Consider the following 16233-nt stretch of genomic DNA (forward strand, 5'->3'; position numbering starts at 1 on the left):
TTCATTTTATTTAAGTGGTGACGTCAAGCAGACATTAATTTAAACTTTCTCTGGGGGCAAGTTATCCTATAACTTTCTAGTGCAGGGTTTCTTGCACCTTCCTTTGAAGCAGTTGTTTGTGCCAATGATACTGAACGAGATGGAGGGCTGGGTCTGACCTAGCACAACAATTCCTTTGTCCTTTTAGTGTGATGGAATTAGCAAAAATTGTGTAAATCTGAACCTTAGACTAGATATTCAAAAATTGATGCACAGTAACTTTGGACTAAGAGAGAGCTTTATGGTCACTTTTGTTGTATATCTTAGCATGTTGACTGAACATACGTTGTTCCAAACTTGGATAACTTTATCCCTTCATTCATGCTTTTACAAGTGACTTGCAAAAAAAATTGTGCTCTTTATTGCTTCTTTGTCATGCAAGATGAAGGTCTGAAAAGTCTCTTCTGCATGTTTTTATATTTATCTTTAAAATACTAGGGACATTAAGTCTATTCTTTCCTAGTTTTGGTGGAAGGCTCCTTGGAGGACTGCATAGCTGAAGTGAGTGTTTTCCACAGCCTTCCATTGAATGAACTATAGGTGTGGATTTGAATCTTTAACAAAGAAAACTTTTTCTCTCAAGAGTTTATCATGCTTTTGAGTTAAATTATGTGTTAATAAATCTGACCATCCCCACTCAATTGCTTTCAATATCTTCTGATGGCTTACTTCCAAGATTTCCTAATAGTCCATAGGGTTCTTGAGCAAAAATAGGATAGACAAGACCTGATTTAAAAAAGAAAAAGATTTATGATTAATTTCGGTGTTATGGTATATTTGCTGTATTGAAAAAAATTAATAATTATAAATATTAAAAGGGGGAAGAGTGTACAAATACTACTTTTCTTTGCAATTCACCTTTGATTAGAGTTGGTCCATACTTGTTGATTCTTCGAATAAATTCAGTAGTGGTGTGTGTATTGTGAAGTTTTTAATAATTATTCTCTTTCTCTATTGAAGGCTACAGATAGAAGAATCTTCTAAACCTGTAAGACTATCACAGCAATTGGACAAAGCTGTAACAACCAATTATAAACCTGTGGCTAATCATCAGTATAATGTAAGTTACTTTAACCTTTTTCCCTGCTAATCTTAATCACTACAAGTCTCTAAGGAATATAGTTGCTCTATGTAATGACTCCCCTGTAGGTCCAGGCTTTCTGTGGCCTTTTTTCATATCAAAAGTCTTCGCCTTTGAAAATCCCTTTTTTCTATGGTATAAAGATTCTGCATATGTTTTGTTTCCTGGATAACTTCCTTCTCTCTGGAGTCCAGTGCCAATCCAGTGGCTAAGAACTGCTGATTCTAATTCCTCTTTGTTGCATGGCAGAGGCATAGCAGAACTCTCCTTCCTGTTTTTCCTTCCACAACCTCTTTCTGCTGTTTTTATTACCTCTCATCTTTAGTCATGTCTGAAATTCAATTTCATGGCCTTAAGGGCAGAGACACTGTACCATGAGATTGTACATTCCACTTTTGGGTCATGCATAATAACAATAATGTATTCTGCAGATGTAAAAGGCTAAGGAAGTATCTTTAACTTCTAAGCCTTTGCAGCGAGTTTCCTGAATGACGGGAAACAATTGGTAAATCTTTGCATAATTATTCCTTCATAGTACATATTTTCTGTTTCAATTACTCTAATAATATTACATCCACATTGCAGGTCAGTGTCATCTGGTATGAATACAAGCTATAATGCCCTCCTTCTTAAAAGATCCTTTTTGTGTAATTTGTATGTATGCATCTATAATAAGCAACTTAGATGTTGTATGCAAGGAACATTGTTAAAATTAAATCACACTAAGAATTAGTCTCTGTATGAGTCATTTGCTCTTTTGTACTTCTGGTTAAGATTTTATTTACATAAAACAAATGACAACATGTATGGTACACAACCATTATTTTAGAATACAATCCAATTTAAGACCTGGTCTAGACTTAAAATTTAGATTGATGTAGCCACATCTCTCTGGGTAGGAAAAACTCACTTCCCTTTGTGGCATAGCTATGCCAACCTAACCCCTGGTATAGATGCAGCTAGGTCAACGGAATAATACTTCTATCAACCTATCTACTGCCACTCAGGGAGGTGAACTACCTACAATGATGGAAAACCCCCTTCTGTCACTATAGGCTGCGTCTACACTACGGGATTAGTGCAGCATAGCTATGGTGCTGTAGCTATGCCACTGTAGTCCCCATAGTGTAGACAACTTATTCTAACAGGTCACAAAAGAATCATTCCTTTCTCAGAGCACACTGCTTCTGTAGTAGCTATAGTCTAAGGACTGATCTACGCACAGATTTCATACCAGTATTCCAGTTAGGAATGTGACTTTTTACCAAAATAGTTATACTGGTAAACTTTTTAGTGTAGATGCAGTTATACCAGCATGCATGTGCCTTATCCTGGTATAATTTATTCCTCTTCCAATACTGAAATAAGCAACAACAGTAAACTTCTGTCTCACCACACTGGCTAACAAGAAATCAGGTAAACGGTTTCCTTAAATATTCCAGTCCTCGTATCACCCCCCAAAACACTGGATTTAAAGATGAGTGGTTCTTTACAACCAGTCTCATCAAATAAAAGGTTCTTCTGATCCCAAGGACCAGCCACACACCCAGGTCAATATACAACTCAGATCTTACCCAAAAATCACACTGATGCCAAACCTTTAGTATCTAAAATCTAAAGGTTTATTTATAAAAAGAAAGAAAGGTGAAAGTTAAAATTGGTTAAAGGAATCAAATACATACAATAATTGCAAAGTTCTGGTTCAGGCTTGTAGCAGCAATGGAATAAACTGCTGGCTTGTTAAGTCTCTGGTTGCTTCCAAATCATTGGAAGGACCTCAGTCCCTTGGTTAGAATGCTCCCAATAGTATAAGTCCATAGTCCAGAGGTTTGAGCATGAAAGAAGCTGGACCAGGAAAGAGGCAAAGTGAAGGGATTTCCAAGGCCTTATAGTTTCTGCCATGTGGAAGGAAACCAATTGTTTCAAACAAAGCCCTCAGCACAGCTAATGGAAAATTACAGGTAAAAGATGGGAGTTGTGAGTCACATGGGTAAGTCACATGTCCATGCCTGATTTCGCTTAGTCATAGCAGGAAGCCATTACCTATACTTCAGTTGGAAAGTTCACAGGAAAGTCCATTCAGTTTAGATGGTCATCTCCCATGGTCCATTGTGAGTTAAGTATCCTTTTGATGGGCCACTCAGTTTGAATAGTCCCTCCAAGATGCGCTGGCTAACTACCTTGTGGGCGTTATTCCAGAAGCAAACATTTGAAATACAGGTATAGCGCCAGTACTCATAACTTGAAATACAAAAATGATACATGTATACAAATAGTATAATTATATTCAGCAAATCATAACCTTTCCATAGACATCTTACATGCCACATTTCGTACAAAATTTGTTGCAAATATATAACAGTGGTTGCAGCAATGATCTATATGGTCCTATTTTAATCAGAGAACATCACACCATATTAGGGGGTTATACTACTTTGACTATACCACTGTAGTTAAAGCAGTATAACTTTTGTGTGTAGACAAGCCCTAAAGTTTTAGTCTAGTTATAGACTACAGTCATGATGCTATTGATACTACAACTTTTAACAGTCTTGTAACACAGTTGTCCCCCCAGCCTGTTACTAGATCCCCTAGGGTATGTCTACACGGCAAAGAGAAACCCATGGCTGGCCCGTGCCAGCTGACTTGGGCTCCTGGGGCTTGGGCTGAGGTGCTGTTTCATTGCTATGTAGACTTCTGGGCCCGGGCTGGAGCATGGGCGCTGTGTGAACCACTGTCTGGGGGCGGCTAGCCCCCAGACTCCCGCCCCTTCCACCTGAGGTCCAGCCCCTTCCGTGCCCCCAGAACCCAGATCATCCCCACCGTGGCTGCCGGTCCCTGTCCCATGCTAGCTAGTGCCCGCAGCCTCCCCCAGCCTCGGAGCGCCAGGAGGGATAGCGCACAGCAGCGCCGCTGCAGCCTCCCCAGTGTGCCAGGAGGGAGAGCACGCGGCACTGCCGCAACCCTGGGAAGTGGGGCCCTGGGGTTGCAGTGTGGGCGGGGCCATGCCTGGCTGTTTGGGGAGGCAGAGCCTCCCCAGCCTCCCCTACCCACCGCCCATAGGCTGGAGCCTGAGCTCTGGAACCCTCCCACCTCACAGGGTCTTAGAGCCCAGGCTCCAGCCCAAGTCCAGACGTCTACCCAGCAATGAAACAGCACTGTAGCCCAAGCCCCGTGAGCCCGACTTGGCTTGCCCATGTCTAGTTGCTGTGTAGACGTACCCCTAATGAGAATGTGGTTGTAATACTGGAGTACCCAAATTGTAACATTGTTAGCATTTTGCACAGTTGGTCATGTTGATATAAACATCCAGAAGACATACGGTACGTATCCAGTATGGTTAGTTGTAGAACTTCTGATGGAAAAAGCCTATTAAAATAGATCACTTGCATCATATCATCCCTCCTTCATTCCCCACCAAATGCCAGTGCAGGACTGTTTTCTACTTCTCCAGTCCGTTGAATCTAGATTTAGATGTCCCAAATGGTGAGTCTTCTCCCATTTCTCTTTAAAGATCATTCCACAATCTTCTAAGATCTCTCAATTAAATTTTTCCTGGCTTTTTCAGGCTGAAATTATTTTGTTAAACTCATCCCATATTCTCAGTTATACCACACTGCTCTAATAAGGGCAGCAGTTACCAGGGGACAGGAAAGAAAAGGAAAAATATGAAGTAATGTGGGAAGGGGGAAGAAGGGCAATCATCTACCATGGAAGAGGGAGACTCCCAGGAAGGGCAAAAATGAAAGGAACAGGACAAATGAAAGGGGTAGAGCTACTGACGGGAAGGTGCATAGTAAGTGGGACATGAGTATAACTCCACCTTTTCGCCCTCTCCCGCCCCATGATGGGAGATACAAAAGGGAAGGGTCGGAAGAAGAACTGGAGGTGTGCGGGGGGAGTGATATCTGCAATCTCTTTTCTTCATATTTTTTTTAATGACATCCCTCATCCATCAGTATGAGAATGGAAGGGGAGAGATTCTTTCTCTCCCAAAATGAAATTAAACCCTGCCTTCTCACTAGAATATTGTAATTGTAATGTTATTGTAACTGGTAATTGTAAGTTTTAGTTCTTTGGGGAAGGGAATTTCTCTTTATATATTTATAAATGCATGCCTGTAGTGTTCTAACAATGTTCTCATGGCTATGAAACTTCTGTTGCTTTACCGTCTTTTATCATACGCTAACAAAGCTCTCTAGGCTCCACTAACTGTGTCTACATCACTTTCAGTTTGTTTGTTTTAACAATGCAAATAAACAGAATAATATCTGTTGGGTGATAATGCAGTCAATAAGACTTCACCTCTGAGTTAATTTTTTAAAAAGTTATTACTTTAATGTGCAGTGCAAAATAATTAACTTTACCTAATCATCTTCAACCATTTGTACCACAACAAGAGTGATAAACACCTAATATATGGAGGATCGTATTATCAAATCATGGTCATATAGTATTTATTTTCAATTTCCCAAGTCTCTTGAAGTCTTAAATTGAATCTTGCCGATATTGCTGTGTATGGAGCTCACCGTGGCCTTGTTAGCAGTAAGACTTGTATTGTTTGTCAGATGCTTTTGCAGCAATATTGGTCAATAAGTCAAGCCTGAAATCTGACTGACTTTAAGATCAATATTATTTTGCGAGGCCTGAGCCCTAAGAGTGAGATTGTAGCATGTAACTTATTGCCTGCAGTGATGGGGTCCCGAGACATTTGTTTCCCTCATAGAAACAGAATGAAAAGCTCTTGGTTTGGGGCTTAATTTTGTTCAGCCCTTAGAAACTATGATGATGGGCACTATATTAAAAACATAGAAAGGGCTTTTCAGAGGCATTGTCTCTGATGTTGTAGCATGGGCCGTGGCGGTCCTAGATACATCCTTTCAAAAGGTGCTGCATGCTCTTCCCGCAACAAGAGCCCAATTCGCTCTTATCCCCTCGGGAAAATGTCTTATCCCTTTCCCCCTCTAAATATGCACCCATACAGGGCTAGTCACCATCTAGCTGTAAACATCTTGATGTTGGTTTAATAAATATCACCACTTCCTTGTTGAGAAATTTTCTGAAGTACTCACTATTTATGTAAGCTTCAGACAATATTTTAGGGATTTGTGCTCCATTTAGGTGGTTCTGCAGACTAGCAGACCACATTAATTTCAAGCGCTTAGAAACAAAAGTGGGAAAACAGCACTTTACAATACAAAATATAGTGGTAGGGAATTAAATTGTATGTAGAGAACATTAGCAGGAAACAGTGTTGTTTCTTTAAAGGGTATTCATCCATATTATTACCAGTCCCAGACACCTATGTAGACATCCCCTGGCCTTCAGATACTGAAGAACTTCCAGTCAGGCTGAAAGACTTGAGCCCCCAAAGCCCTTCACCATCTTTCTAAGACGGTTGCTTCCCCTTGTACTGCCATCACTCCCCATTTCCAGCATCCATCACTTTTTACCACTCTCTTCCCTCACCTGTCAGTTCCTTTCCTTTAGTAGCTTCTCTCTCCTCTTTCAAATCAGCTGCAAGCCCTGCCTGTCATTAGCCTCTCTTTCCCTGTGACTGCTCCTATTTGCCGCTGCTGTCTCCCATGGAGACCTCTTTTCTGTCCGTTGGCATGGACCTTGCTTTCCCAGTCTCTCTGCACAAAGCCTACCACTTCCGTTTCTCTACTTATGCATGTCCACAGAACTCCTCCAGGTTGACTCAACCTGATTCATTTTGGCTGCATTTACATTGAGGATGTCTGAAACTCTCCCACCTGTGGTATAGTATTGGTATAACTCCACTGTGCTAACAGTGAGAGTACTAAATATAGGCTGATCTCATAGATTTTTACCACCATGCTATGTAACCCTGCTCACAGCATGGCTAGACTACATGATTGAAACACCAGAAGTTGCAAGTACCATGTCTTACACTGATGCTCCTACTCTTGCTGAAAGAGTAGAACAATTTTCAGAAAAAGCTTAGGGTGTAGACAAGACCTTACTTCAACACGCAGCGTGAAATCTCTTCAGCAAATGCACATTTGGTTGTACTTCAGAATACTGGGCAGACCAAGAAAGCCATTTTGAGTTGGACTGTGAATTTCATTGTTAAATTAATTGCGTTTATTTGTTCGCTAGAGTAGTGTCTTTGCAGGCTGAAATGATAATTGTAGGGGTGTTTCACTGACTACAGAATAGTTCTTTATTTTAAAAAAAGGAGTTTTGAAAATAATACAGAACCTTTTTAAAGCTTCTTTCAAAAAATTTTTGGAGAAAATTTTTTACTTTCACCTATCACGTCTTTTTCATCGTCTTTGTATTAACCATCTGCCGCAGAAATATAATACGTGTCTGTATTAATGACGCCTTCAAATAGGGAATCTTGGCAACCTTCCAGTAAGACTAGCGACACACTGTGAAGGTAAACAAAGAAAAATTGATCTTGTGTAAAGAATTGCAGGGGATAAAACAGCAACTTCAGTGCTTACCAACCCATCCCAAAACTACACCCCTGTGATATCCAAATATATTTTAATATTTTAGCTTTTTAAATTTAAGAAAATATTAATTTAGTTTATACAGTGTATATGTATATCAAGTTACACACACAAACTGTTTTGGTTCTCTTGCACGACGTATCTTGTTACAAAAGATGGATAAAGTTAAAGTGAGGCATTGTAACTTTATATGAACTGTCATGTCAGTCCTCACAACTGTGGAGAGAATGCTACAGCAATACCATTTAAAAAAAAAATAGCAGTATTCACACTGCTTTTGGTGCTCCTACACTGCAGTGGGAGCTGTTGCTGAAGTTTTAAGCTAATTTTGAGCATCGCTAATTAACATGACTGAGATACCGATTGAAAATAACTGAATGTTTCCAACAAAATAATGATGTTTTAACAATACAAGACCTCACTCCTAGAGTGCTCAGCTATGTAATCTTTGCTAAGAAGTGAGGAGTGATAATCACTTTTGTATGTGAATTGTTGTATGGATTAATGACTTATGAATTCTAGAGTACTCAAGCTGCATTTTTATAGAGAGCACTCCTCTGTGGCTTAGATAATCAAGAGAATGCAAAATGAAAGCTCCCAATGGGAAGAAATTAATTAGCCTATAAAATTGCAAGATAGCAGAGAAACAGAAATGTTGTCCATTGCCATTTAGCAGATAATAAACTAGTAGTATTTCAGCTCAGTTAAAAAACAAAATGCATACTGTTCCATAACATTTTCCTGGGGGGGAAAATTAGATATTGCAGTATTTGAGAACCTTTGATAAAATAGTCCCATAAAAGGCTAACAGCAGTGGGGATTGTTTTGAGGATCTCCTCATAATAATGTGGTGCAAGATCACTTGCTTTCCTCCTCTGTGTAGAAAGTGTCCATTTTACAGAGTAAGCATTTTTGCTTGACTGCATTAAATTTTAACAGGTTGTTTCTCCAAGTGAAGATAATCAGTCTCTAAACAAGTTTTCTCTAAATCTCACTTGTACAGGTACAAGGATGCTGCAGAATTGTTGAGCATCTTCATAGGTTGTCTTGAGATTGCCATTAGCTTTTCCAATTATGTTCTGCCTTCCGCAGAATGAACAGCAGGAGGATTTAGCTCATATTTTTGCTTCAAAAAATCCCTTAGACTGTTTTTTTCTCTCACTTTAGTTTGACCTTCCACCTCAGGGTGTCGTTTGGTTTGGTTCTTGAGTGATTGATAGGAACAGAAAATTCCTAAAAGGATTAGAGGAAATAAGTCAGTGGTACTCTTCTGGAAAAATCATGCAACCTGCAATGACAGGCACTCTCCACCTTTCATGCCCAAATTCTCAACAATTATGTTTTTGAGTTATTGAAGTCACCAGACTCAAGAGCAGGCAAAGGATAATGGACTTTTGCCACTGAAGAGAAATCAGATTATCATAGAATCATAGAACTGGAAGGGACCTCGAGAGGTCATCTAGTCCAGTCCCCTGCACGCAAGGCAGGACTAAGTATTATCTAGACCATCCCTGACAGGTCTTTGTCCAACCTGCTGTTAAAAATCCCCAATGATGGAGATTCTACAACCTCCCTAGGCGATTTATTCCAGTGCTTAACCACCCTGACAGGAAGATTTTCCTAATGTCCAACCTAAACCTGCCTTGATGCAATTTAAGCCCATTGCTTCTTATCCTATCCTCAGAGGTTAAGAAGAACAATTTTTCTCCCTCCTCCTTGTAACAACCTTTTATGTACTTGAAAACTGTTATCATGTCCCCTCTGTCTTCTCTTCTCCCGACTAAACAAACCTTATAGATCATGTTTTCTAGACCTTTAATCATTTTTGTTGCTCTTCTCTGGACTTTTTCCAATTTCTCCACATCTTCCCTGAAATATGGCGCCCAGAACTGGACACAATACTCTAGTTGAGACCTAATCAGCGCAGAGTAGAGCGGAAGAATTAGTTCTCATGTCTTGCTTACAGTACTCCTGCTAATACATCCCAGAATGATGTTTGCTTTTTTTGCAACAGCGTTACACTGTTGACTCATACTTAGCTTGTGGATCCACTATGACCCCCAGATCCCTTTCCGTAGTACTCCTTCCTAAGCAGTTATTTCCCATTTTGTATGTGTGTAACTGATTGTTCCTTCCGAAGTGGAGTACTTTGCATTTGTCCTTATTGAATTTCATCCTATTTACTTCAGACCATTTCTCCAGTTCGTCCAGATCATTTTCAATTTTAATCCTATCCTCCAAAGCACTTGCAACTCTTCCCAGCTTGGTATCGTCCGCAAACTTTATAAGTGTACTCTCTATGCCGTTATCTAAATCAGGGATCGGCAACCTTTGGCACGCGGCCCACCTGGGTAAGCACCCTGGCTGGCCAGGCCGATTTGTTTACCTGCCGCGTCTGCAAGTTCGGCCGATCGCGGGTCCCACTGGCCGCGGTCCCCCACTTCAGGCCAATGGGGGCGGCGGGAAGCGGCAGCCAGCACATCCCGCAGCCCCCATTGGCCTGGGACAGCAAACCGCGGCCAGTGGGAGCCGCGATCGGCCGAACCTGTGGGCGCTGGCAGGTAAACAAACCGGCCCGGCCTGCCAGGATGCTTACCCTGGCGGGCCGCGGGCCAAAGGTTGCCAATCCCTGATCTAAATCATTGATGAAGATATTGAACAGAACCGGACCCAGAACTGATCACTGCAGGACCCCACTCGTTATGCCCTTCCAGCATGACTGTGAACCACTGATAACTACTCTCTGGGAATGATTTTCCAACCAGTTATGCACCCACCTTATGGTAGCTCCATCTAGGTTGTATTTCCCTAGTTTGTTTATGAGAAGGTCATGCGAGACAGTATCAAAAGCCTTACTAAAGTCAAGATATACCACATCTACCGCTTCCCCCCATCCACAAGACTTGTTACCCTGTCAAAGAAAGCTCTCAGGTTGGTTTGGCACATTTTGTTCTTGACAAATCCATGCTGACTGTTATTTATCACCTTATTATCTTCTAGATATTTGCAAATTGATTGCTTAATTATTTGCTCCATTATCTTTCCGGATGCAGAAGTTAAGCTGACTGGTCTGTAATTCCCCGCGTTGTCCTTATTTCCCTTTTTATAGATGGGCACTATATTTGCCCTTTTCCAGTCTTCTGGAATGTCTCCAGTGTTCCATGACTTTTCAAAGATAATTGCTAATGGCTCAGATATCGCCTCAGTCAGCTCCTTCAGCTACTTGAGTATTCCAGGACGCATTTCATCAGGCCCTGGTGATTTGAAGACATCTAACTTGTCTAAGTAATTTTTGACTTGTTCTTTCCCTATTTTAGACTCTGATCCTACCTCATTTTCACTTGTATTCACTATGTTAGACGTCCAATCGCCACCAACCTTCTTGGTGAAAACCGAAACAAAGAAGTCATTAAGCACCTTTGCCATTTCCACATTTTCTGTTATTGTCTTTCCCCCCATTGAGTAACGGGCCTACTCTGTCCTTGGTCTTCCTCTTGCTTCTAATGTATTTGTAGAATGTTTTCTTGTTACCCTTTATGTCCCTAGCTAGTTTGATCTCATTTTGTGCCTTGGCCTTTCTAATTTTGTTCCTACATACTTATGGTGTTTGTTTATATTCATCCTTTGTAATTTGACCGAGTTTCCACTTTTTGTAGGACTCTTTTTTGAGTTTTAGATCATTGAAGATCTCCTGATTAAGCCAGGGTGGTCTCTTGCCATATTTCCTATCTTTCCTGCGCAGTGGGATAGTGTGCTCTTGTGTCCTTAATAATGTCTCTTTGAAAAACTGCCAACTGTCTTCAATTGTTTTTCCCCCTTCCACTTGCTTCCCATGGGATTTTACTTACCAAGTCCCGGAGTTTGCTAAAGTCTGCCTTCTTGAAATCCATTGTCTTTATTGTGCTGTTCTCCCTCCTACCATTCCTTAGAATCATGAACTCTATGATTTCATGATCACTTTCACCCAAGTTGCTTTCCACTTTCAAATTCTCAACCAGTTCCTCCCTATTTGTCAAAATCAAATCTAGAACAGCCTCCCCCCAGTAGCTTTCTCAACTTTCTGAAATAAAAAATTGTCTCCAATACATTCCAAGAATGTGTTGGATAATCTGTGCCCTGCTGTGTTATTTTCCCAACAGATGTCTGGGTAGTTGAAGTCCCCCATCACCACCAAGTCCTGTGCTTTGGATGATTTTGTTAGTTGTTTAAAAAAAGCCTCATCCACCTCTTCTTCCTGGTTAGGTGGTCTGTAGTAGACCCCCTACCATGACATCACCCTTGTTTTTTACCCCTTTTATCCTTACCCAGAGACTTTCAACAAGTCTGTCTCTTATTTCTATTATGTAGGATCCCAGGATCTTAAAGGAGCCACAATTGGAGCTATCCTCTTCCTTTCTCCTTCCTACTGGACCTGGCCTTTCTAATATCAGAGGCCTTTGTGGCAGCCATAGCATGACCAGATAATCCCTCCCCTGCTCCTGCCAAGCTTTAGGTTCAGAAAGTGCTTACACTTAAAACCTCTTTGGGTCCACCTGTTAAATTTATGTTGTTCCCAGTCCCTGTGTCTCTTCTTATGATATCTTATATATTATGGGTGTATCATCAGTAGCGTAGCTAGCGGGGTTCAGAGGAAGCGGCCGCTTCCCCTGACCCCACATTCCCCAAAAGTGGTGCTCCGGCCGGCGGAACAGGGCCGCGGGCTGGCCGGTTCCTGGCGCTCCGGCCGGCCAGCGGAACGGGGCTGCGGGCTGGCCGGCTCCCGGCGCTCCGGCCGGCTGGCGGAACGGGGCTGCGGGCTGGCCCGGACAGCGCTCTGAAAACCCCCTCTCCCAATAGAGGACGGTGCCGGTCCTTGAGTCCCTCAACACAAAGTTATCACTCTCTTATAAAAGAAGTCCCATTCATTTTCCTGTTCTTGCCTAACAGTGTATTTATCAGCTATATGCTAGGAAATAATTACAAGTTATTGACAGGATTAGGAGGTCCCTCTGGGCACTACAGTAATACCAATATTAATGACTGGCCTGGTAAACTTTCACAGCAGCTTTGAGAGGTGATTAATGGCCTTTTTTCCCCACAATGGACAGGGAAGGGTCAGTCATCTAAATTTTTATTTACATTGCAGTCAATAAGGTAAAAGGCAAAAGTGACCAATGACTAACACATTTTTCAGCTCTAGTGTCACTGATCACTAGTGTTTATGTAAGTAAGAGACCATCTACCTAAAGACTGACCTTGTCCTAAGCAAAACTGTTCATTCAACGTTTTTGTTTTGTTTTGAATTAATGAAGAAGATTCTTGTTGCCCAGAGGGACCAATACTCATTCATCCTTGAGCCCACTTCCTGAATTTCTAAGTGTATAAGCATATTAAACTAATCTTTTGCAGAAAGTATGGCCAGAAAGACATGTTAGATTTCAATAGAGGAGGTTTTTATTCAAGGCTGTTTTTAAAGAGTCCCACAGTACAATAGATTCCTGTACTTGAGCATGAAACAGCCAAAGGGAAGGATTCTGGCAGAAACCAAGCTGAGAGACAGCAATTTCCAACAGGAGCTTTATATTATTTGTAGTCCCATAGTAAATTAAACTGATTTTTAAAGATAAAGGTACAATAGTGTTTCTCTATGGTACAAGTGTAACCTGCAAATCTTATTCAGTTCCATTCTGGTTCCTGCATCACCACAGAAATGTGTGCAGCACAGAGCTGGTTGATTGCGTTGGTGGGGAAGCTGCTTGCAAAATTCGGAGGGAAGGGGAAGCACTAACTCCAAATATTCTGCTCATGATACCCAAGCCACAGGTTAAAGGATGTTACAACAAAACTTCTGTAACTCCACGTTCTTTATCTACGTAACAAGTTTCCATCAAACGAATGGGTCCCTAATTCTGTTTGCTTTATAGTTAAAGGATCCACACTTGGTTCTGTCATTACCTAATTTGAAGATATCTATAATTTTTTTGCAGATGAGTTTGTAGCTGGACTGTGTCTAATGTTATCGTGCTTGCTTTCTTCTGACGCAAAAATCTATTTGTGTGGGACAGTGCTATGGTAGTACTAGACAGAATGAAATTAAATTCACCATGTAGTTTAAGAGAATTATAAGATGTTGGAAAGCCATAATATCTCTTCAGTATTTGCAGGAGGTCCTAGCTCATTGCCTGTTGGATTTTCAGTGGAGTGCTTTGGATACAAATGTCTCAGTGTACTGTTTAAAACTAAAACAAAAACAAAAAAATAGACTGCCTGGATTTTTGTCCGCATTCTGTAGTCTCTGTGGAGTCCAGCTGTTCTGCTGTAGGTCTTGGCAATCAAGATGGTATTTTATAACCCACTTTATTGACTGGTGCAGTTTGCAAATGTTGCAGACTTGCTGCTATTTTGAAGTTTTCTCAAATTTAAGAAACATAGGCTTTCAGAATAATTTATAGTGTAATAAATCACCAAAATGCATCAGAGAATGAAAATAAGTTGACTGTGTCAAGAGATGTACACTGCGAACTTTTGAATTCATATCCCTGTTCTGACCCTGGGATGTGAACTCTCTCTAGCTTTGGACAAGTCACTTAATCTCTCTCTGTCTGTTCCTTTATTTGTGAAGTGGGGTTATTATTTATCTATGTTATAGAGGTACTAAGGATTGATTGATCATTCCACACGTTGATTTTTTGGAGAGGAAAAGCAGGATGTAGCTGCAAAATGTTTTATTCTTATTAAATACTGTAGTATTCTGTTCAGAGAAATACCCAGAGAATGTGTTGCATGTACATCTTTTTTTTAAAAAGATATTTTAATTAACAGATTGAGTATGAAAAAAAGAAAAAAGAAGATGGAAAACGAGCTCGGGCTGATAAGCAGCAAGTGTTGGACATGCTTTTTTCTGCCTTTGAAAAACACCAGTATTACAACATTAAGGACTTGGTGGACATAACCAAACAGCCTGTGGTATGTAGGTGTTTATAACAGCCTTCGTAACCTATTTTTCAGTAATGACCACTACAAAATATATTGCTATATTAGGAATGTGCATTTTATACTTACAATACATAGTCTTAAAAATATACCTTTTAAATGTATTTATTGTGTGTTTATAGTAAAGAGAGGTAAGTTGGCACAACATTTTAAGATACATTTATTCAGAACTAAAGAGATACGAAATATTGTAGAGACTAAATCCTCCCTTGGCAAAGAGATGGGTAAAATAATAGATCTCTTCTATGTTTGGCTTCTGTGTTTTAATGCTAGAAATCAGAATATGTATCTATGTAAATAGGTAGAAAAAAGTCATGTATCGTAATTTCAGGCCCCAAATACATTTAATATTAAATATTCTCATTATTGCCAACATTTAAACTTTTAAAATTCCACTTTTTGGGGGAGATGGGGAAGTTCTGGCTTTTTTCTACCTCATTTGTGTGTGTGACTGTTTAGGATGAAAATAAAACATGAAAAGAAACACACAAAGACATACTCAAAAATGGGCCTTGGGGGAGTAGCCCTGTCCCTTCTTTCCCTTGATGAAATGACATTCCACGACCTCACTCTGTTCTGTATCCCCCAACAGACTCCAGCCCTTGGATTTCTTTTCTGCTTCCCTTTCCCATCCTGGCAGATCCCAACTGCGCCTTCTGGCAAGTGCCAGCAGCCCTCTGCAGGGGAGAGGCTGCCTTTTATGCCCTGCTAGTTCTGGCAGGGGAAGTGGAAAAGCAGTTGCACCCACAGGATTTTGCCTCTTTCTCCAGTTCCCTGGGATTTCTGTCTTTATGGATACCCTTAGCAAAGCATCGTGAAGTGCAGAGCTGCTGTTCAGCCTGTCTTAACTCCCTGGTTCTCTCCCTTGTGCACCCCCCAACCCTGCCCCAGAACTGTAAGTAGCCTGCTGAACACAGTAGCAATCCCTGGAGACCAGTAGTAGGAACTGCAGCAGCTCTAGCTAACTTCCTGAGCTCCTTCCAGCACTCCATGTTATATACACAACAGAAATAGTGGCCCAAATTATAACATAAAACTTTTAGATCCCTATATTCCTTATTATAATACAGTGAATACACGTCAGTTTTGCTCACTCAATAAGTATCAAATGTGGAGATATGTGAGCAAATAGTTATTTAAAAAATGTAACCAGTTAAATGTTAATATCAGGTTTGGAAGGGACCTCAGGAGATCATCTAGTCCAACCCCCTGCTCAAAGTAGGACCAATCCCCAGACACATTTTTGTCCTAGATCCCTAAATGGCCCCCTCAAGGATTGAACTCACAACCCTGGGTTTAGCAGGCCAAGGCTCAAACCACTGAGCTATCCCTCCCCCCATGATGGAATGACCTCCTTGAGCAGAGCCACAAAGCCATGATTCTCTTATTCAGGTACATGAAGACTCACTTATTCTGCAACACAAAGAAGAAACAAGCTGATTAATTCATCCATTTCTCTTTCATTTATTTATTGTACGAGTAAACTCTTCATCTGTTGGGAGGGGGAGGGTGTAGGGACACAAGCTGAGAGTTGGTGTTGGAGGAAGATGAGGGCTGAGTTGTGTGGAGGGAATGGGGAAGGGAATCGTGTGTTCTCAATTTAAAAAAAAAAGATTAAAATGTACCAGTAATGTGTGACCTATCATCATCCTGATTGCT

The 16233-nt window shown here is 40.8% G+C and overlaps 1 protein-coding gene across 1 annotated transcript in view; it reads left to right on the plus strand.

Moving 5' to 3' along the window:
- The window catches only part of GTF2F2 (general transcription factor IIF subunit 2), a 134058-nt gene that overhangs the window by 105346 nt on the left and 12479 nt on the right, over positions 1–16233 (plus strand). Inside the window, exons 7-8 of the mRNA XM_065411409.1 lie at positions 1000–1099; positions 14404–14547. Of these exons, the coding sequence (XP_065267481.1) occupies positions 1000–1099; positions 14404–14547 (244 nt within the window). The remainder of the gene's footprint in view (positions 1–999; positions 1100–14403; positions 14548–16233) is intronic.

Source organism: Emys orbicularis, chromosome 1 (assembly GCF_028017835.1).
Source record: "Emys orbicularis isolate rEmyOrb1 chromosome 1, rEmyOrb1.hap1, whole genome shotgun sequence".
In the NCBI taxonomy this organism is placed as follows: domain Eukaryota; kingdom Metazoa; phylum Chordata; order Testudines; family Emydidae; genus Emys; species Emys orbicularis.